At 39.0% G+C, this 23,308-nt stretch overlaps 1 protein-coding gene and 1 long non-coding RNA gene across 32 annotated transcripts in view; one reads left to right on the top strand and one right to left on the bottom strand.

Annotated features, from left to right (window-relative positions):
- LOC309340497 overlaps window positions 1–23,308 on the bottom strand; it is a 120,227-nt gene that overhangs the window by 43,725 nt on the left and 53,194 nt on the right. For 11 of the 27 annotated variants that reach the window (XR_014156006.1, XR_014156007.1, XR_014156014.1 and 8 more), the window contains one exon: window positions 2,122–2,251. The exons of 5 other annotated variants lie outside the window; for them this stretch is intronic. This is a non-coding gene — a long non-coding RNA (uncharacterized lncRNA). 11 more of the 27 variants (XR_014156015.1, XR_014156024.1, XR_014156025.1 and 8 more) reach the window with 3 other exon arrangements.
- Window positions 1–23,308, top strand: part of GRIK1 (glutamate ionotropic receptor kainate type subunit 1) — a 150,311-nt gene that overhangs the window by 89,604 nt on the left and 37,399 nt on the right. For all 5 annotated transcript variants that reach the window (XM_081859276.1, XM_081859273.1, XM_081859275.1 and 2 more), the window contains exons 4-8: window positions 492–673; window positions 5,851–5,904; window positions 7,462–7,635; window positions 9,802–9,945; window positions 21,820–21,927. In XM_081859276.1, the coding sequence (XP_081715402.1) occupies window positions 492–673; window positions 5,851–5,904; window positions 7,462–7,635; window positions 9,802–9,945; window positions 21,820–21,927 (662 nt within the window). The remainder of the gene's footprint in view (window positions 1–491; window positions 674–5,850; window positions 5,905–7,461; window positions 7,636–9,801; window positions 9,946–21,819; window positions 21,928–23,308) is intronic.

The raw sequence follows: 23,308 nt of genomic DNA, 5'->3' as shown, positions 1-23,308 counted from the left end.
CAAGAGTCACAGCAATCCACTTTCACTAAACATGTGATCCGCAAAACAGAAGGGCAGGCCTTTCATTGCACTTTCTTTATTATTTCATTGCTTACTGATCTTTAATGTAAATTAAATGCTAGGTTTTCAGAGTGTGACTTATTTAATATTAAAGGATATTGTGATCTGAGGCTCAGAGAAAGAGGCCCTGTGCTCTTTTGGGAGCAGGGTGTGGTATAATTTTAATAAGTAAACAATTATGTACCAATAAGTTTCTAAATAGATTTTCAGGGTGTGTTTTTTTCCTGGGTGAAGGTGCCCATAAAGCAAAAAGAAACTCCTTAAGCTTCGCCAGTGAAAGATCTGATAAATGATATGCTAACACATTAAGCTTTTATATGGAGTAAATTTGAAATATATTGCGGAATCGTGAAATTAAATGTTGAGTCTAAATGACAGTGAAGATTCATTGCACAGAGCAGCTATTTGAATGATTGGGTGTCATTTTCCAGGTCTAATTCGCCTGCAAGAACTCATCAAAGCCCCTTCTAGATACAACATTAAAATCAAAATCCGGCAGTTGCCCTCTGGGAATAAAGATGCCCGGCCTTTACTCAAGGAGATGAAGAAGGGCAAAGAGTTCTATGTGATATTTGATTGCTCACATGAAACAGCAGCAGAAATCCTTAAACAGGTAAGAAGGAAGAAAATGCCCATTTGTTTCTATCAAAGTTATCATGCCATCTGCTTTTCAGCTTCTGGGAAGCAATAAAACCGCATTCAGGTGGATTAGATTTTGACTCATTATCACTGTGTTGAGCAGCTATTTTTCAACAGTGGGATTCTCTTTGAGCCGCTTTTGGACAAGCAAAACCTGTGTGAACATCTCTCAAAAGCCGATTTAAAGGCTATGAACATGTGGAAGATTTCAAAGGTTACCTACCCTGTGCCTGGAGAGGCTCTTGCAGCTTTTAATGATGTCCTGTACGTGCGTAGAAGTCAGAACCAGCAGCTGAGGGTAAGCTCTCTAAACTGAGAGTTTCCTTAGCTCTCCCATATAGTTGTTCTGGGTTAGGATCCCAACCAAGAAAATCAGGCTGTAAAGCTCTTTAGCACCTGATCTGCTATTGTGCTGAGATACATCCTGCAGGAATAGCATGCATGGTAGGCTGAAGTGCAAATGTGTATACCTGACTATGTGTATGTGAATGTAATTATGTTGCAGCCACCAGAGGTTAGGAGCAGGAACTTCCCTCCTAAAATTTATAAGCCCAGCACAGTGCACTTGTTTGTTGATGGGCATTGCCAATCATCGCCCCCCCCATATTTTATTCAAGTTGGCACCCCTGCCCACCAGGATCCTGTGATAATGTGATTATTCGAGGAAGAATGAATGAATGGGCCTTCTATGAGTAGAATGCTCACAATTCCTGATCAAATTACGATTAGCATAGCCTACATATGTGGGAATTGATGCTTTTGAATTATGGTGTTGGAGGAGACTCTTGAGAGTCCCATGGACTGCAAGAAGATCCAACCTATCCATTCTGAAGGAAATCAGCCCCGAGTGCTCACTGGAAGGACAGATCCTAAAGCTGAGGCTCCAATACTTTGGCCACCTCGTGAGAAGAAAAGACTCCCTGGAAAAGACCCTGATGTTGGGAAAGATGGAGGGCACAAGGAGAAGGGGACGACAGAGGACGAGAAGGCTGGACAGTGTTCTCGAAGCTACTAACATGAGCTTGACCAAACTGCGGGAGGCAGTGGAAGACAGGAGTGCCTGGTGTGCTCTGGACCATGGAATCACAAAGAGTCGGACACAACTAAACAACAACACATACGTGTGAGGCCTCGGATTGGCATTTCATGCCCAAACACATCTCTTTGTCTGCTGCCTGTGTGCATGCACACCACTTGTTCATGCATAGGCTCTATACACAGTTATGAGCTCTTCAAAGAGCTGGAGTATATTAGAGGCAGACTTTTGCAAAAAAATTGAGATAGAAACCCCATATCTGGATAGACATCCGAATATTGGAGTTTTACACAATTGTGGAATGCAGATAATTAGATGTTTCTTGTACATTAAAACTGTAAAAAGTTTTCTAAGAAATTATTCCCACTGTGTTCAACAGGGCTTACCTCTTTGAAATTTGTGTAGGATTGCAGCATTACAGTTTCACATAAGTATATTCTTTCAACAAACACTGGTCCTCTATTCTTTCTTCAAGGGTGTCTTTTTATCACGACATGAAAATTCTTCTCCCTGTCACTTATAATAATTTATTATTTCTACCCCAGCCACTCTGGGCGGCTTTCAAAAGAACATTAAAAACAGGATAAAACTTCAAACATTAAAAACTTCCCTAAGCAGGGTTGGCTTCAGATGTCTTCTAAAAGTCAGATAGTTTATTCCCTTGACATCTGATGGGAGGGTGTTCCACAGGGTGGGCGCCACTACTGAGAAGGCCCACAGAGGTAATATCTTCCTTTCATCAATTCACAGTGAGACTTCTGATGTATCTTTGAGACCACCTTTCTTCTGCCTCAAAAGTTGTGGGGGATCTCACGTATAGCATAGCCTTCATAAAAGGTAGTTCATGAGAACTATTAGCACAGGGGTAGGCAACCTAGGGGCCGGATGCGGCCAAATCGCCTTCTAACCCAGCCTGCAGACAGTCCAGGAATCAGCATGTTTTTACATGAGTAAGAATGTGTCCTTTTATTTAAAATGCATCTCTGGATTATTTGTGGGGCCTGCCTGGTGTTTTTACATGAGTAGAATGTGTGCTTTTATTTAAAATGCATCTTTGGGTTATTTGTGGGGCATAGGAATTCGTTCATTATTTTTTTCTTCAAAATATAGTCCGGCCCACGGCTGAAAAAGGTTGCTGATCACCTTTAGCATCACCTGAGCTCAGCAAATCCCATTTCCACCTTAAACCCACCCACTCCTGCTTCCCAGTATCAGGCAGTTTCTCCCAGGATAGAGAGTACTGAAGCCCTATTTGGGTGATGAAGATCATGCAATTAGCAAAGCAGAGTTGGATTAGATGAATCAAGTATAGATTAGAACCTGTGCTTATCTGGGGAATCAACTCTATGGAGTTTATTCTTTGTTTAGGGTTTAGTGTTCACGAGGGACACCACTGCTGTATCTTTCTGGGAAGTTGTCAGAGCTGGGGAAAACCCGAGAAACTTTTTGATCATAGGTGATTAAGTAAGAAAGAAATAGAACAAAAAAATAGGTAATAAGCTGATATCCCAATGAGGCAATGAGAAATCTGGAGAGTAGCTGGGTTGCCCAGAGTTGGAATATTAGAAAGGTTAATAACAGTATTCCTCCCTCCTCTAGTATTATGGAAATACAACATGTTGTCGGGTTATTTATTTATTTATTTATTTATTTAATTGCAAATACTAGCCAGTTTAAATTTTCCTTCATGGCAAGTGCACAACAAAAGCAAAATCTCAAACCACCTCCTCCCACCACTGCTTTCTCTCCTCAGGATATTATTTCTTTCTTCACCTGAGAAAGTTTAATTTTCTGCTCAGTTTTTCTAGTCAAGGGCTAATACGGCCACTTCTGTCTGATGTGACATATTGTGACCAAAGAATAACTAACCTTGTCATATTCAAACAGCAAGAAAAAGCAGTAAGTAATTATAAGTATAGCTGCTTGAATTTCCCCCAAGGGTAAACTGCAGAGAGAGAATTCCATTTTCAGTATGATTATAGCCTGGAAATCTGAAGCCTTTATACGTCATACAGCAGAATATTATGGATGGTCGTTTTGGGGGGGGGTGTATTTTTTAGCTGAGGGAGAGATGATATTTTGCTTGAATCCTATCTGTAATGGAGATATGATTTCATGTTATTAAGTAAAGCCCCGGACAACATTGAATTCGTATCTAATACTTCTTTGATGGAGTTTGTAACCTCTATGATCTGGAGAAAATTGGCTGGTGGTATCTATACCAACAGATATCACCAAGCTGTTCAGTCAACAGATCTTATAACTCTGCTCAGTCTGTGATATTCTTAAATTCTTTGAACCAAAAAATTCTACGGAAAGAATTTACTAGTGATGAAAACTGAACCATCTAAGCATGCTAAGCTTGTGTCTTTTGATCTGAGTTTTAAAGTTAGTGGGAGTCAGACACCTGCATTTTCCAGTTAATTTATCAGCCTCAAGACTTTTATTCTGTATTCTGCCGACAACTTTTCTGGATTTGGAGGAAAGGCTTTAAAAGGGGGGTTGAAGGAAGCCTGCCAGAGAGAATAGAAGGCTGCAGAGGTTAGTAATCATCTTTGACCTGAGAGAAGAGGTGGTGGCATGTACTGCAAAGCCAACCACTTTCTTGAGGTTCTAGCTTGCTAGCTGTGCTGTTGAGTCAGGATGTGGCTATGAGTGTGTGACCACTAAAGGTGTTATTTTCATTCTCAGGGAAAGTTGCACCTCCCACAGAGAGTTTCTTTTAAGTTACATAGATCTGAAACATATTAAGCCTTGAAAGCTATGCCTAATCATTCTTTTAGCTTTTTTGTGGCTCCTTCGAGCAATCAATTCTCCATAGGCATTCACCATTTAAAGAACAATTTCTTTGGCTACTCTGTCAAATTTATTGCTGTACATTTACACTAAAAGCTTATGCGCAGAAGGAGGCCACCCCAGGATAGCAATATGAGTTCATACTATACGGGGAGCACTTGAATACAACAGCAGCTGTTATCTGCTACTCTGTAGCTTGGAACTGATTCTGTTTCACAAATCAAGCATTATCACCTTGATGAATCTTGTTTCTACCATACCCTTCCCACTCCCCGAGTAGAGACAAGGACATTATAAGCTGCTTCCAAGTCTTGGCTTCCTCAGGTGTAATGGAGCAGTTACCATTGTGTTGTTGTTGCTGTTGTTGCTGTTGTTGATATTCTCATTCTAAATCAGAATATTACGATATTCATAATCACAATTTGGTAAGACTTTGACTGGCTAGTGCATGGTCTGAAGGCATATGACGCCTCCATCTTGTAGCTAAGCATGGCTGGGGGCCTGGGGCTGATCAGTGTCTAGAGCAGGTTCAACCTCGGCCCTCCAGCTGTTTTGATACTGCAGTTCCCATCATCCCTGACCACTGGTCCTGCTAGCTAAGGATCATGGGAGTTGTAGGCCAAAAACATCTGAGGTCAAGGAAGCCTAGTCTAGAGGGAGGGCCCTTTGGGAACCCCCGTGCATGCTGCCTTGAGTTCCATGATCGAATAAATATGCTCAGTAAAAATGACAATACATGAAAGTGTTTTGCTGTTGTTGAAGGGGTGGGGAGGTACTGGTTCATCCAGTGTTCCAGAGTATGTGTGTCTGCTTTCCCCATAGCTCTCCCCTCAGAAGGAGAATTGGGGGCTATGGACAGGGAGTACAACCTTACAGTGGGGAAGCAGCAACATGTGTTAAAAACAAAGCATACCACTATTCCTTCATTCACTAGTGCTGATTTCTATGCTGCTGATTTATGTACAAACCAGAAACCTACCTGCACAAATGTACCAAATATCTGACAATTCTCCACTCCAGAGTTTGAAATCTTGTCCCAAACCCCTGTTCCCTGAAAAATGAAACCTCACTTTCCCATTTCCATTTTTTAAACTAGCATACTGGTAAGGAACATAAGATAAGGCACAATCTAGATATGAGGCTATTATCCCTCAGCACCACATACAGCACTGTGCTATTCTGTAGATCTGTAAAAGCAATATAAGCCCTGCAGTCACCGGCCATACAAATATGATCATAATTTCTCGTGTAGATTGCTTATTATTTGTGTTGTGCTTCTCTCTCTGGCTTATCTCCTTCCCAATCTGCTTTCTCAACAGATCCTCTCCATGGGAATGATGACTGAATACTATCACTACTTTTTTACAACCCTGGTAAGACATTTTGATAAATTTGTATCCATTACAGCAGTAGTAGCTAAAGACCTTCATCCCCTATGATCTGTGTGTCAACCATTATAGATGAAAAGTGCTTCTTAACTGTATTACTGTTGATAGCAAAGCCATCTTGCAATAGAGGTGGCCTAGTATATCTGTCACACTCACCAAACCTATTTCCACCCCACTCTCATTTCTCTGTGCTGCATAGGGGAAAATAGAATTGTATGCTTGTGAATCCATACTTCAAAACCATATCTAAGGAAATGGGGGCAGGAGAGGGAATGGAGAGAACCAAATATAGACTATTCAAAATTAGGGCATCTTATTTAACTCATTACAGTGCTTCTCTATGTTAGTGGAAATGTTAATGTGCTAGAGTCATGCTACCCCATCCTAGTACTGCTATGTGATGAAGGCTAGGCAAAAATATTCCTAAATAAAAAATACTTAAGGTGACACATTTTTATCTGTGTTCTACAAGACATAGGAGGTATATAGAAAGGAAACTAATTTGTCATTCCTTGTGAGACACTTTGTTGTTGTTTAAAGCCAATTAAACACGTTTTACTCATGCAATCTTTCCTTCCATAGGAAAGATTAGCAAGCTTTTGCTTTGTATCCTATAATTTAAAGAAGCAATTGGGGTATTGTAAACATTGTGAAGTTTTAATAGAGATTGACAATGTTTCTTCACAAGACTGTTGATATCAGCATCAACAATTCTTTTCCTTGAAACAAATCCTGACAAGTGTCTCACACTTTTTGGGGGGTCCATGACATTGCTTATGAAATGTGTCACAAAAACAATATCACTTAAGGCCTCCATTATATCCCTGCTTTGCAAACTTCTAATGCACACAGAACTACTTCTTCACCAGCTTGAAACATATATCAGACACAGTGACTGCATGTTACCAAAGCTGGCAAGGCAGCAGAAATGTGGTGCTCATAAGTACTAAAACTGTGTTGTTCATCACACTGCTGTAAGCTTTTTTCATTCTCAGGGCTGGAAAGTTTTCTTAACATTGACCAGCCAATTTTTCAAGCTTTTCTTTCTTTTCTTTTCATTTGTAATAGCTGTAACATTATTACTGGGATAATATAAATCAATACCAGGTACTGCACTGAAACTTGCTTATAAAATAATGTTGTGAGCATCTAATGTTTTATGTTCCAACAAATCAAACATGAGATATGTTATAAATCCTACTGTGCTCAAAGTTATTCAGATTTTATAATGAATGTCATTTCTGGTGAGCTTGGAGTCTGGTGAGCTTAAAGTCAAGGTGGGGAAAATAAATCCTACTCAGATCAAAGCTATTCAGATTTTATAATGAATGTCATTTTTGGTGAGCTTGGGATCAAGGAAAAACAGTACAAGGCTAGGAAAAAACAATTCCTTGGTTCATGAGCCATGGCTTTGAAACCCATTGCTACTCTAGGTTGGCACTACTAGGCTACTGGCTTGACTCAATATATAGGATGGTTCCTTTTATCATTAATACAATCTATTCCTTTATTTTTCCCCAAAATGAAACCTTGATGATTTAGGATTTGTTTGCACTAGACCTGGAACCCTACAGATACAGCGGAGTCAATATGACTGGATTTCGCTTACTCAACATTGACAATCCACAAGTGTCATCAGTTATTGAGAAGTGGTCAATGGAACGGCTACAGGCACCACCCAAGCCAGAGACGGGTCTCCTAGATGGCATGATGACTGTAAGTGAAATAGTACTGTCCACTATATCCACAATGTCCATTTTCTGTCCACAATGTTGGCATAAAATGGTGTCTGCTCTGTGGTCTTTCAGCTGCTTGATGAAGACTTATTTTATTTTAATGTTTGAAAACCTGTTAAAAATTTTTTTGGTGTTGCTTAAAAGATTTGCTATACTGCTTTTCATCTCTTCTGCTAGAGGTTTTATGCTGTGGTGGTGATTTATTTCAGGTTTATAGTTGTCTTTTACAGTACAATCCTATGCATGTCTACTCAGAATAAGCCCCACTAAATACAATGAGGCTTACTCAAAGGCAAGTGTGTGTATAGAACTGGAGCCTTAGCATATCTAGCACTCTATGCCACCTAGAGAATTGTTACTGGGTAGCAAAATAAGGATTGTTAATAAATCATAGAAATGTAGAGTTGGAAGGGACCCTGAAGATCATCCAACCCAATAAATAATAAGTTTGTGCCTTTGACTGCTGGAAATTTCAGCAGGTGTAGCTCTTTTCCTCATGTACAGTGACAAGCTACATCTACTGCCAACCCTTCTTCTGTGCAGGATGACTCTGCTCGCATGTCAACTCAGTGTGCAACAGCTGTGAAAAAGGCAAATTCAATGCTAGCAATCATTAGGAAAGGGACTGAAAATAAAACTGCCAATATCATAAAGCTGTTACACAAATGTATTGTACAAGCACAGTTGGAATGCTGTGTAAAGTTCTGGTCACTTCACCTCCGAAAGGATATTGTAGAGCTGGAAAGGTTCAGAAAAGGGCAATCAAAATGATCAAGGAGATGGAGCAGCTCCACTATGAGGAAAGGTTATACAACATTTGGGGTTTCTTAGTTTAGGGGGGAAATGAGTAAGAGTATAAGGTGTATAAGATTATGTATAAGATTATAAAGTGAAGAAAGTAAATCCTCTCTTATAATATTAGAGCCCAATGTCGTCCAATGAAGTACAATACTAGAATACTTAAACAGGCAAAAAGAAGTACTTCCACAAAGAGTGCATAGTTAAAATACAGGCAACTCTCAATTTACGCTGGGATTATGTTTCAGGGATTCCCTGTAAAGCCAAAACCGTGTATAGTTTAAAAACACATAGGGTTTAATGGCAGGTGGGATTGCTAAAGTCTTTTTTCCCCAGATGACTGCCCCCTTTTTATTTTTCATTTTTTTAATTGTCAGGCATGTGCAGCTAAATGTGAAAAGTTAAATGTGTGTAAGTTGCTAGTTACCTGTATTGTATTCACTCCCACTGGGTGTAGTGATGACCACCAACCTGGATGGCTTTAAAAGAGGATTGAACCAATTCATGGAGGATAAAGCCATAATAACTTAGGTTTTACATCTACTTGCAGAGGCAGTGTGCCTCTGAATAACTGTTTCTAGGAGCCGAAAGTGGGGAGAGTGCTGTTGCACTCAGGTCTTGCTTGCAGGCTTCCCAAAAACATATGGTTGGCCACTATGAGAACAGGAGTAGATGAGTCTGATCCAGGAGGGGTCATCTTAGGTTTTTATGCTGGTTATGATAGGTAAACAATTTAAAAGTGGCTCCCATTTGTAGTTTGTGGTTAAAGCCAGGTCCTAGATCTGAAAGATTATATGGGAAGCACTGCTCACAATAAGTTAAGACTTTAAATTTATTCTCAAACAAAGCTATTGATTTTATGCCAATCCTAATTTGTGCACCAACAATGATCACAGATCTGTACTATATTAAGACCTGTTAGTAAATTCAGATCACATTTGATTGCTAAACTATCTAGTATTTATAAGTAGTGTAAGTAGGTCAATGAAGCATAGAATTAATCTATTAATTTCCCAAAAGATTTGCAGTGTGTGAAGTTTTATAATAAATAATAATATGTCTCATTAAATCGATGAGTCTTTAACTCTATCCATTGGTCTTATAGACTCAACAAACCTCTGTCGTTTAAATGTATAATTGCTCACTAAGGGCCTGATCCAAAGAAGTTTTGCTGGTCCAAAAAACAAATGTCTAAAATTAGACATTACTCTTACATAATCACAGATAACTGATGAGAGTACTACAAGCCTTAGACACAGGGCTCATATTTTGGAATGAATGAAGGGGAAACCAGGGGATGGGAATGAACATGTTGTCTTAAAAGTGTTTTCTATTTTCCCACATACAGACAGAAGCAGCTCTGGTGTATGATGCTGTTTACATGGTTGCAGTGGCTTCCCAGCGTGCCTCCCAAATGACTGTCAGCTCCCTGCAATGTCACAGACATAAGCCGTGGCGTTTTGGACCCAGATTTATGAACCTGATAAAAGAGGTAAGCATGGACCATTTGCTGGAATTCAGAATAGCCTTTTTCTCTATTGCTGTTTAATACACTAGAAACTCTCTCTACCACACAATAATTGGTGTCATTTCTAGTGCTTAGCTAACAGCAGAATATTCACATATCCTCTTTACTGAAGGAAATTCCTGGTACAGTAGTTAAAACTTCAGCCTACAATTTGGTACAAAGCAAACCTGACATAAGGGAAGCAGGTGGCGCTGTGGGTTAAACCACAGAGCCTAGGACGTGCCGATCAGAAGGTCGGCGGTTTGAATCCCCACGATGGGGCTGTGTGCTGCTCTGGTTCGCCAGAAGCAGCTTAGTCATGCTAGCCACATGACCTGGAAGCTGTACACCGGCTCCCTCAGCCAATAAAGCGAGATGAGCGCCGCAACCCCAGAGTCGGCCACGACTGGACCTAATGGTCCTGGACTGGACCTTCAAATAACATTTGAAAGGCTATTAAAAGCAAAGATCACCCCTGCCGTCCGCATTTGAACTATTAGTTTAAGGTTTCTAGTGAACTTTCAACTGGGACTTCGGGGGTGATTTCCACAGAGCTTGGGGAAACCAAAATATAATCATTTTCAGTTAAAATGTTTGATGCTGGCACCAAAGAACATAAATATTAAAATGTGAGTATCAAAATTGTCTCTTTTTAAACATCAATTCCTAGAAGTTAGTTTGTGTGATATTTTGATTATTTCAAGCATACAATTTCTATACAATAATAGACTTGCACAACTGTATATTCATATCTGATGAGTACTGTGCTTTGTTGAAACAAGCCAACTTCAAACAATGGCTTATGAAGCTTCAGAGTAATTTCATGTTAGCATGTGCTCACAACACTAAATTATGGTTAACTGTAATTCCAAGTGAAAGCTTTCATTCTCCTGTTCTCTTGTGTGAGTCCAGTCTCTCTTATGCTTGTTCCTGTCACAAGAAACAGTAGCTGGTTGTGATGTCCAAACAGAGCTAATGCCTGAATATCTACACATTTTTCTGTTTTTAGAAACTCAGCTAATCCTACTCCATATACAAATACAGTATATGTTTCACAACATCTATTCAGTCATCTTAACCCAGATTTACACTCCAAACCCAATTCCTCACTAGTCTTCCACATTAATTTCCCACAGTATCTAGCATATCAATAATAATGAGGTTGTGGAAAAGTTTATCAAAACATTTGTGAAACATTTCCAACCAGACTGTGTCATTGCTTAAGCAGTTTTCATAGAATGCCTTAATTATGTTATGCCCCAAAGCAACACAGCTTCTCAGTAAATGTAGTTCATGGTCTGATATGTGACTTTATTGTACAATTCACATTTATTGTGTACAGCTTGATTCTGCATGGCACATGAGATCTGACCTAATTACTGGTAGTTTCACAGATAATTTATTTTACGGTCTATAAAACATTAACTCAATAGGCTCAAGCTTCTTATCTTTTGAAGTGTTTCTTTTTTGTACTTAGCAAAAGAGAAAAATGACAATCACCATGATGGATTGAGAACTGTAGCACACCACTATGCTGCGCTATTTCCACAGCAGTAATTGCTTTCAAACTGTAGGGTGTAATAGATAATGCCAGAGCTTATCTATGCCTTCCTATTTTTGCTGCAGTGTGTACATATGTATTTATTTATTAAGAGGATTTATGTCTCACTACTTCAGGCAACCGCCTCTCAGAGCAACTAATGAAGTTCTTAAAACAATAACAATCCAAGCAACAAATCCCTTTAAAGAGCAACTAGATCAGCAGGGAAACTTGCAATTTGAGAAAATTTGACATAAAGCCCAAATATCTAAAAGTAAGAAGAATAAAATTATACTGTATAGTGCATATGTGTGAACACTGAGCCATTCTGAAACCTTTGGAAAGGTAGCATAAGAGCCAGCTACACATTATGTGGGAGATCTGTGATTCAGTTTCAATGTATTTCTTAAAAGACAAAACTGCAATGCATTTGCAGGGGACTGAGAATTTCTTAAGAGCTAATAGAAAATAATAATAATAATAATAATTTATTATTTGTACCCCGCCCATCTGGCTGGGTTTCCCCAGCCACTCTGGGCGGCTTCCAGCAGAGATAAAAAATACACTAAAATGTCACATATTAAAAACTTCCCTGAACAGGGCTGCCTTCAGATGTCTTCTGAATGTCAGGTAGTTGTCCATCGCCTTGACATCCGATGGGAGGGCATTCCACAGGGCGGGCGCCACCACCGAGAAGGCCCTCTGCCTGGTTCCCTGCAACTTGGCCTCTCGCAGTGAGGGAACCGCCAGAAGGCCCTCGGAGCTGGACCTCAGTGTCCGGGCAGAACGATGGGGGAGGAGACGCTCCTTCAGATATATTAGACCGAGGCCATTTAGGGCTTTAAGAGGTGTTAAAAGAGGTGTTAAGTCCTTTTCCTCTGTGCCCCTTTCCCTGTCAGACCTGCAAACATACTTAGCTGCTCCTTGCGCAGCAATCAGCATTTGGGAAGGGAAATTTTGATCAGGAAATCACAGCATCCACTACTCTGAAGAAACTTTTAAATTGCCCCAACCCCAAGCTTTTCTACTCAGGCTTAATTAGACAGCTATATCAGTAGGAGCTGTATGCCCACGAACAGTATTAGATCCCCTCCTTTGAAATTCTCCTATCAAAGGAGTTTTAGTTTTATCTGACTGCTGAGTTTCACAAAAGGAAGGATCTCCACAATAACCACAAAATAAAAAATAAAATAATTGCCAAGGAATCTAGAATCACTATATTTGCCATTTAGCAACTAATTTCTATATATTAGAAAAGTAGATTACTGATTTACATTTTTTCCTCCTCGCTTTTGCTAAGTAAGAGATACAGGACAGGGAATAACAGTTGAGGCAGCACCAGTCTTACCTAGAACTTATAGCCCTGCAGTACTAGACATTTTAAAGTAGACTTTATTGAATTGTCTGCCTGTCCCTTTATTTTGAAAAATGGCTGTGCTTTAGATGCAACATCTTACCATGCACTTTAAACAACAAATGTCCTGTAATATCCAAGAATGTACAAAATGGTTAATATTGCAACAGAAATACCATTAATGTTACTTTACACAAACCCTGGATATTATGCATGAGTATAGGGAACATTAAGCTTTTGCTGGAGAAGTATAAGCTTGCTGGAACCCTTTGGATATTCCTGCTGGTTTAAGGTAACCTAACTAGAGTTCACAAGCCAGGTTTTGTGTGGGTGGATATTATATACAGTACATTGCCTAGGATCAGCATTCAGTTACAATCAGACAGGGAGACTAAATCCTTTCCAGAAGTTCCTGTTCCTGTGACCTAATGTCATTTGATATCTAAATGATACTCTAATCCTTCGCCCCCTCATGAAACAGTTTGCAAACAAATCTATATTCCCTGCCAGACAAAGAGGGAAACAGGTCATTCTCTTGCAAAATAAAATTTATCTTTTTCTTCAGGACAACTAAAATCAGTTTGGAGGAATTAAATTTAATTCCTCAGACAGCTGCCTTGCTATTTAACTCTGTCTCCAGGGATGGCTAACCTGTGATTTTTTTAATGAAGATAACCTATGAGCCCCAGCCAGCATGACCAATAGTTCTAGATAATGGGAGTTGTATTCCAGCAACACATGAAGGACGAAAGGTTAACTAGGCCTAATTAATAGGGAGAAAAGCTATTTAAAAAAAACCAAAGCAGAAGAGCACCACCACCAGGCTCCATGAGCAAGGAAATGAAATAAATACAAAATATACACATCCCTCATAAGTAAAGTATTGAGGATACACTAAAAATTCCCATTAGCAGCAAACATAGAAGGGACTGTAGCTATTTGTCCAACTATAAACCCTTTGTGAAAACTAGCTAAAGGAGAAATAATCATAAATAAACAGTAGATGAACAAGAAGAAGAAGAAGAAGAAGAAGAAGAAGAAGAGTTTGGATTTGATATCCCGCCTTTCACTCCCTTTAAGGAGTCTCAAAGCGGCTAACATTCTCCTTTCCCTTCCTCCCCCACAACAAACACACTGTGAGGTGAGTGGGGCTAAGAGACTTCAAAGAAGTGTGACTGGCCCAAGGTCACCCAGCAGCTGCATGTGGAGGAGCGGAGACACGAACCCGGTTCCCCAGATTACGAGACTACCGCTCTTAACCACTACACCACACTGGCTCCACAAAAGGAAGCCAGAGGCTCCACAGTCCCCTTGAGCTTTCTCTGAATATATTTGTTACTTTTCCCCAATATATATGACATTTTTGCAGTTCTCCAACTCCAAAAACCCTACAATTATGATGTGCAATAAATATGGATTTAACAATGCAATTATACAGTACAATAGACATGGATTTAACTCAAGATTAAAACTTAATTTGTTAAAGTTAACATTTGATGATGATTTGAACAATTTCCACAGCATGGTGATTACAGAAAAATAACAGGCAGGTTTGCATGAGGATTGTTAGTAGAACTCAATAAACCTATGAGAGCTTTATAATTTGATAAGAAATATTAGCATGAAAAATATGTTAAATTATGCCTTGAAGTGCATATTCTAGTTGGTAAAATGTGCAATGACTTATGCAGTCATTATAGTCATTATACAGTAAGCAGACAAAGAATAATAGAAAGCCAAAGAAGGGAGAAATCCAAAGCTAGCTGTTTATTATTGTGCAGTGTGCTAAACTAAATAAAAAAAGGAAACTGCATATTGGAAAAGAAACTACAGTCAAGGCCTGAAAGGCACATCCACACTTCTATAATTTTTATACTAGCTTAATTGTTGTTGTGCCTTGCCCAAAGAATCCTGGGAACTGAAGTTTGATTATAGCACTGAGATTTCTCAAGAAGCACACGCAGATCTTCAGTTTCCAGAATGTCTTGAGGAAATGAAATGACTATTAGTTGCACTATACATATCCATTGAGACTTAAAAGTCTTAAATACAACTACACTAACACATACACATGAGTTGTGAATCGGGCTATGCATCTGGCTCAGGGAATTAGATAACTTTCCAGGGTCATACTTCCAAGGAAGAAAGGTGACTTTGTGGCTCACAGATCAGATCAGTGACTCACAGAATTGCGGTCCTTGAGGAATGTTGAGAGATATGGTTAATGGGAATGAAGACATTTTATACTCTACACACTAAACATTCTTAAATTTAGACTTTAATTGAGCTTCACATGCCAAATTTATTGACTGCTGCTAACACAGTAGGGATTATATAGTGGAAAAACTCTCAGCTGCCATCTGTCCAGGAATGGCTGTTAAAAATGTCTGGAACTAAGTGAAATGGATAAGTTGATGGAAGGTATTCATAGAAGATCTTATTATTTGTATTGCTTTATTTATTATTGTTTACTGGAAAAGTAACTATGGATAAATGCTGGATATAAGTTTGTTTTTGTAGTAATAGCTGATATTGTAACTGCAACAGTATAATAAAAAAATCAAAATATGAAGAGGTGGGGAAATGTCAATTCAATCTGTCCAGATTTTCCATGACTCCTATGAATTCATTTGAATGAACTCCCCGTCCCCACCTTAACACTTGATCATCCTGTTGTTTGCTCACGCATAGTCTTTATGTTCTCTTCAGATAAATGTATGGCTGTTTTCCAATTGCTTTTCACCAATATGCGGCCTAGCCCATCTGGCAAACATTGCATTGGGGTGGTTCAATATGTAGCTTTTCAGAGGTATTCATCTCTTACTTCTTCCCTAATTACAACTCATTGACTAATACCTGATAATAATAAGTTTAACTAATAGAAATGGAGAATGAAAGGGTAGTTGCATTAAGAGATGGATTCTACAGGGCATAAACTGGACATCTTCAGGAGACATATACTCTTGATAGTGGAGGTGAAAGAAGGTATAGAGGTAGGATAAAACAAAAGGCAAGTGGAATAAAAAAAGCAATAGAGGAGGGAGAAGTAGAAAGAACTGGAACCAGGAAGCCAGAGAGTGTTTGGAAACATAGATACCTATTTATATTTTGTACTGCTTTGGAACTTATTATTTTGAATAAAGAAAAATATTGAAAGGCTCAGCCTGTTCTTTAACATATCACTTTTTTAAAAAATATATAATCTAAAAAAGTAATGTTTAAAATTTAATTCAAACCAGTGAAGTATGATATGGATAAGTGTGGTTTGCCTTAGAAGCCAGCCTCACATTCTAGCATATAGGACTGAGGGTAGGGTGTAAAGGACATAAAACTAAATGCAAAGAGCCAGGTGTATATACCGTAGTTCTGGTAAAGTGGTTACAGTATTGGATTAAGATTGGAGAGCTCCAGTTCAAAATTTCCACATGCAGCTCAGTGGGTGGCCTTGGACCTGTCCCTCACTCAGTCTAACTCTGTTGGTTGTTGCAATGATAAAATGTGTGAGATCTTGTATACCACACCAAGCTATTTTCAGTAAGGGCAGAAGAAGTATAATTAGTCAGCTTAACCCCATCCTATAAATACCACAGAAAATAAGATCAATATCTTAATGCTTTGAGCTAAGCATATACACAAAACAGAGAGAGAGCTCACATTGGGTAGTTTGTAATGGCCCAGAGATGGTGTGTGCTTTGTAGTACTTTCAAGCTTGTTTATTCTTTTTAGCTAGTATAACACAAATAAATGTCTGCTTCACACCAACTGCAAAAGACTTTTGGGTCAGACTGAGCTGCATCTAGGGTAGCTCAGTGTGGGAAAGTTTCCCTAGAATGGCCAACTATTCTAATTGGTTACAGTCACAGCTAAAAACTTCTGACTGATCTGATGGCTACTGTTGGCTAGAAACCATGGTGTAATATTGATTCTCAATGATGCATGACTAATAAATTTAGAGAAAGTGAAACAATGATCTCAATCAATGGTACAATGATAGAGTTTTTCAGGGAAAATTGCATTTGCTTGAATTTAAGATCGATACACATTCATATTCAATCTGTTTTTATTAAGGTTAATAACCTCATTTAAAAATATAGATTCCAGATATTATTGTGGTGACAATTTATCTTTCAAATACTGCACCTATAGATGAATTATGCTTATTGAGACAATTTTGACCACTGAAAGTTAGCATCTCCTGCACAATTTGTTAGTTATATTATAAATTAATGCTTCACTTGCATGCATATGTGGTGCCACTTTGTGCATGCATAACCTTGGTTCAATAATCTGTGATAGCTAGCTGATCAACTAGGGTGGCAATAATGGAAAGAGCTAAATCCAAGTTTATGGTGCCTTTTCCAAACAACTACCAAGCATGTTGACAATCATCTGAGCAACATTTTCCACGCCCAGGGTCTGAAGGTAGATTAGACCACTCTTTTGCAGGAACTAAAAATTCAGTGTTCTACAGTGACTGCCTTCTGCTGATGCAACTGTCATTGGCAGCTATTAATTAATGCCTGTTTCTGACAAGCAGCAGCTATTGTCCTAAACCAGGCATGTCCAAGCAGTCGATCGCAATCTACTGGTCGATCGCGGGCATCCTACAGGCTATCCTCCACACAAAAAACTCGACAACTCTCAACAATGACCATGGAAGGGATGCTCCCCATATGATGGAGCCAAATCATATGGTAAGTGTTTGTACATGGCACGAAGAAGGGGAAATCATGAAGTTGCTATTTTGGTTACATCACCATGGCAAGCATAACATGCATCCCAGCTCTCTGGCACAATATTAATATTGTGGGCCAGGCAGTCTCACTGGGGTGCCGGTCAACAACTAACTAAGAAGTTACACCATTGAGAAACGTATTTTCACAACCCATTCTATAATAATTAGAGAACCCTGGGGAAGGTAACTGGTACCTCAGAACTTTACAATACTTTGCAAGTGCTTCAGTCTTGTCCAGATTAGTTGCTGGCATCTTCTCAGTTGCTAAGTGCCTCACATATTTTACCACAGATTGTCAAAACTTTCACTTAACCAAGAACTACTTGAAAACTCACAGGCTGCTTTTTTGAACAGAAGGGCCACAATTGGTCTAGTACAGTTACATAATTACTAGACCCAAGTTTATTTAGTTCAGGGTGTGGAACTTATTCTGCAACAGCAGATAGGGATTATTAATTAAAGCAGAGGTCCCTAAACTTTTGGAGCCTAGGGACACACCTGGAAATCTAAGAAGCTGTCACAGAAACCACAAAATACCCATTTCACAGAAAAAGTGGTGGAACTTAGAACCTCCCACTTGAAACAAACAACAACAGGAAAAATGTCTGCACCTCTCCCCCATGCCCAAACCACATAGAAAAGAAGGCATCATTTCCGCAAAACAGCCACAACCAATCAACCAACCCTCCAAAAATATTCAGTTTTTCTTTTTTAAAAAATGGGAGGGGCAAGGGGCCTTGGTTAACATCAAGGAGGATATCTGAAGGCAGCATGGTGCTCATACTATTTTAAAATCAAATTAAACTGCAAAGACAACAGATGTTAAATCCCCACAACACGTGCCAACTTAATTTCTGGTCTTAAAATTTGGTTAAAATAGGAATATATGAAATGTTCCCTGAAGAAAGTGTCAGGAACAAGTGGAAGTTCCAGTATTCTTGGATAGATATCAAGGATGTCTCTCCAAGCACTATCACTAACTGAATGAGTCACATACTCTAGTGACTGGCAGGACACTGAGAAGTATGCACCAGGGGAAGGGGAGTCAGTGATTTCTCCTAGGAAAAGGAAACTGCTTGCCCGCCTCAACCTTTTTCTGGAGAAGAAGCCCTGTGAAGGAGCCCTGTTAGGGGATTTTTCCTAATCTAGCTTTTACTCTAAAGGCAGTTAAACACTGACCATCAAATGTTCATTGATGACACATTCACACTTTGAAATTAGTTCAAAGTAAGATGTTGCTGGGACTTCTGGTCAAATAAGTTGGGATCTAATGCTTAACCCAATTACTTTTGAGCAATTTTATAGATTGGATTACAGCATCTGTAACTACAAAAGTGGACAACTTATTGCTTATGGAGGGTGTCAGTTAATGAGAAGGGCAGACCCACAAACAAGTCAATAGGAAATGTGAGAATATTTTCTGAGACAGAGGTGACAAAGGGCCTGTCCACTGAAAATTGATAATTCTCTGGCAGAGCCATCAGGAGAATGACTTTTCAGTGAGAGCTCCTACAATAACTACCATTTACACTCTTGAAGAGCCTATTCTGTGAACCTTAAATCACTGTATCTCTTAAAAATCCCACCCTACTATCCGTAACACTAAAAAAAAACCCCTGCAAAAGCTACGTAAAGGATTTAGGTGCCATGTGATTATGATATTGCTGTGCACATGATAATATTCATTTCAGTAGATTCAGTTCTACAGATAAAAAAAGATGGAAACTTAATCATACTTCTGTCAGTTTTGTGTACACCATCCAGGTTCATAGTAGATAGCTATCTACAATGTGTTTAATGCAGAATAGGAATAAATATATAGCTGAGAGAACCTGTAATTAGAATTGTAAAGCAGACACTGATGAGTTTGCTCTATTATAATATATTGTGAGACTTCCTGGCATTTTTAAGCTATTTCATGAAGGAGCAAGCTAAATGAGGATAATAAAGATCATCTACACTTGAAAAACTATTTTCTTCTAGTGTTACAATGGTAGTCACTAGGAACTAGCCAAAGGACAGTTTGTATACACAGGAAACGTTGGAAGACTGCACCTGTACTGGAACTGTTTTTAAATAGGGAATTGTTTTAAAATGCTTACATTGTTTTTAAACATGGAAGTGTTGTTGCTTATTTATTTAATATATTGAACTGTTTTAAATTGTTTTTACACTTTTGTGGTTTTGTGATTGTAATGGTTATATAATTGCATATTTTATTGTTGCAACCCACCCTGGGACTTTATGGTAAAGGGTGGGCAAGAAATCAAATAAATAAATAAATCATGTATAAAATATTTCTTGCATTAGAAACCTTTCAGAGTTTTTAAAAAGAAGCCGTATGAAAGAAACTGCAGCAGTTTGTTGCCTCAGATGGAACAGCAAAGCTCTCTCTCTCTCTCACACACACACACACACTCTCACACACACACACCCCCCGAGAGACCTGGCTGTAGCGAGTGCCTGGTCAATTAATTTATTTTGACATTGAGGCAGAAACTTCACAAACACCTTTCTTCCCCTTCTTGGCAATAAAAATACAACTATAATAATGTAAGTAGCTAACTATTTCTTGTCCTTTTATAAAGTCCCAAATCAGGTGCCTGAAGCAGTCTCCTTAGTCTGCCCAGTGGTAGGTCTGGAGCCTGCATACAAGTCCACCTCTGCCAGCTTTTTCTTAACAGCATCGTAAGGCAAAGCTGTTACCTTTGACTCAGGCTATCACATATATTATTTAACTCTCAACAGTGATGCAGTTATTCATAGCAGATGAGGCTAAAAGAGGTATATGTTTGTGTGGGGACAACAAGAACCAAAAATGTTGGTTGTAGCCTTTATGCCCAACTACCAAATTAATCATTTCATTACTCCCAGTAAAAGAAAGGAACTGTTAAGTATGTTTCATGCTACCACATTTGTTAGTGTGCTGTGTAACAAGAGAACACACAACCATGTTTTTTGTGGTTGCACCATATAATGGAACTCTCCCCTGAGTTATATTCACCTAGCATCTTCTTTTAGGCACTAGGAGAAATCCATCTTGTTTACCTGAGGTTTGACAGTTAAAAGTGATTTTTACTGCTCTTTTTGTTTCTGTTAGTTTGGCTGGTTTATATCTTAGGTCTTAATGTTTCTCTTTCTTTGACTCTTTTGGTTAATCAGTATTGGATTGTTTTAATTGCTTTAAGTGTTATCTAATTTGTCAATTGATTTTGTAATTGTTTTGTGTGTGTGCATGGTTTTCTTCTGGACTTTGTAAGTCACCTTAAAAGCAAATTTGGGTGGAAAGTTGAGGCAGAATTTTTTTAAATAAACAAAGTAAATCGCGCACAAAACTCCATTCCTGTCTTTCCCTCCTCCACCTTTCTACAACTTCTCACAACAATGCATTTGATTTTCACAATTCTCTTCCCTCTGTCCACCCCTTCATAGGCAAATTCACCATTATGTGCTCCCACCAAGGGCTATATTAATGCCAGAGCTCAGCCCCAGTATCTGCCTCCATTAGTTAACCACTCAATCCTCAACAAAACTTTTTTGCAAAAGTTCTGATTTCATTTCCTTGCTCTCTTTAGTTCCTTACATGGACACACTGCAGTTTTCAGTAAACTACCCCAGTTGCGCACACTTACTCCCTTGTATTTTGGTTAAAATGTGTTGGATCTGGGCCAGCTCTACAAGACATACAGTGTGTCCTCTGGAATAGAGCCAGGGGTCACAGTGAAAAATAGATTCTTTAGCACAGTGTTTCCACTAAATTTAGTCATTCTTGCTTATTCCCTGAAAGCAGAAAAGTGGTTTGTAGATGCCGACTGATAGGGTTTCTTTGTGTAATAAATTGGGTTAATGCCTATCAGAACGGCATCTCTGTTAATTTTTGTAATTCCAAGAGTGCAAAGATTGGCCTGAGACCAGGACATATGACAGCTCAAAACTCTGGAACCCCATGAATTATTTTTGGTTTGAATGTTGTTGATGGATAATGTACCTTGGGGATGTTCCCCAAGTTCCATGCACATGTTGTTTTCTGTCCTTATCATAGAACTATTGATAATGCATTGAGTTGAATAAAATCAGAAAATCAATAAAAGAAGATTGTTTTGTTTGGAGTGTTTTTGAAAGGAATTCTATTAAGAAAGAGAGATTATGCACAATTATTTTTCATGGGCTTGAAAAGTTGAGGCTACACATTATCTCTCTCTCTCTCTCTCTCTCTCTCTCTCTCTCTAGGCTCGTTGGGATGGTTTGACAGGGCGAATTACTTTCAACAAAACAGATGGCTTAAGAAAGGATTTCGATTTGGATATTATTAGCCTCAAGGAGGAAGGAACAGAAAAGGTAACCAGTTTGGTACCACTGTGTGCATGCTGGGAGCCAGACGGTGCAGACAGCAAGATTTTTATATATTCAAAGGCAGAAGGAACAATAAATATTGGGCACCTTGCTGTACAAATCTCACTGAAATTAATATAAAGTATGAGCATTTTTCTTCTTGTATGCATCTCTCAATCATTTCAATGAAGTTTGTTCAACCAGACATCCTTGTGGTGTGCCAATTGACAGCATTATCCTGAAGCCTACACACTTAATAGAAGCAAATAAAAGTGGGTAGTTCAAAAGCTGGTAGTTCATTTTTTATTTACCTCTTGTAGCTCGTAATAATTTCCAAGTAACAACCTAGATATAATACCCTAACCTAATTAGAAGCCACCTACCTGTGCAATTAGTAGCAGAGTGCAATGCATAAAGCCCTACAGAGTATGCTGCAAACATGGTGATAAACAGTTTATCCCACATTCTGGTCTCCCTACCAAACAGCTGATTGGCAGCATAGCAGCTTATTTTACAGGGCTGTATGAATTCCACTTCCACTAATGCACATGCACACTGATAGACAAGGGTCCCTGTTTCTACTCTCCACATCCGATCGTCTTTGAATTATGTCTAATGTCATCATTTTATATCCGAAATATTTTTTCAGCTATACAAAGTAACATTCATAGCACCAACCCCAAACTCTAATCTTAACAAAGAAAAAACTGATTCGTATTCCTACTGAAATAAGTGAATTGGATGGTACACTTTGGGAAAATATACACACACTCTTGGATCTTCATACATGCACAGACGCTGAAAACCAGCTTGTATATAGTTTACTGCTTACCAGTCCTACTGTTCTAATGCAATTTCTCGAAAATAAATGGATTGAGGATTATAGTATACATATTCGGTAAAGAACGGTAGTACTTCTTTTTGAAGTAACCCTCCGCCCTGTTTTAGCTATGTTTTGTCTTTTTCAGTATAAGTGAAGCAATGATTATTGCCCCAACCTAGTCATCTCCTCCACACACTGCAGATCCACATGCACAAGTGTCCTGCTGCACAGTTGACAGTTCTATTGATACACTTTCTGTATGCAAAGGCAGCTGTGGGATTCCACAATGTGGGGAAATGTTGTGAAGATAGGGCAAGGATTCACAATGCTTAGAGCTGGGGATGGGAGCAGGGAATTGTCCTTGGCCTTGTACTGAGTTCCGGAGGTGCTGTACAAGATGAGAGGCAAGACCACACCTGTCAAGGCCAGAGAAAATGTATGGACCTCTCAGTACAGAATCACAGAACTGGAAAGCTGGAAGGGACCCCAAGGGTCATCTAGTCCAACCACCTGCAATGCAGGAATGTCACAAACCATATTAAGAGTCTCATGCTCTACTGAGAG

Source organism: Podarcis erhardii (assembly GCF_964252035.2).
Source record: "Podarcis erhardii genome assembly, chromosome: 4".
Lineage (NCBI taxonomy): Eukaryota > Metazoa > Chordata > Lepidosauria > Squamata > Lacertidae > Podarcis > Podarcis erhardii.
This window is presented reverse-complemented; position numbering and strand designations above follow the sequence as displayed.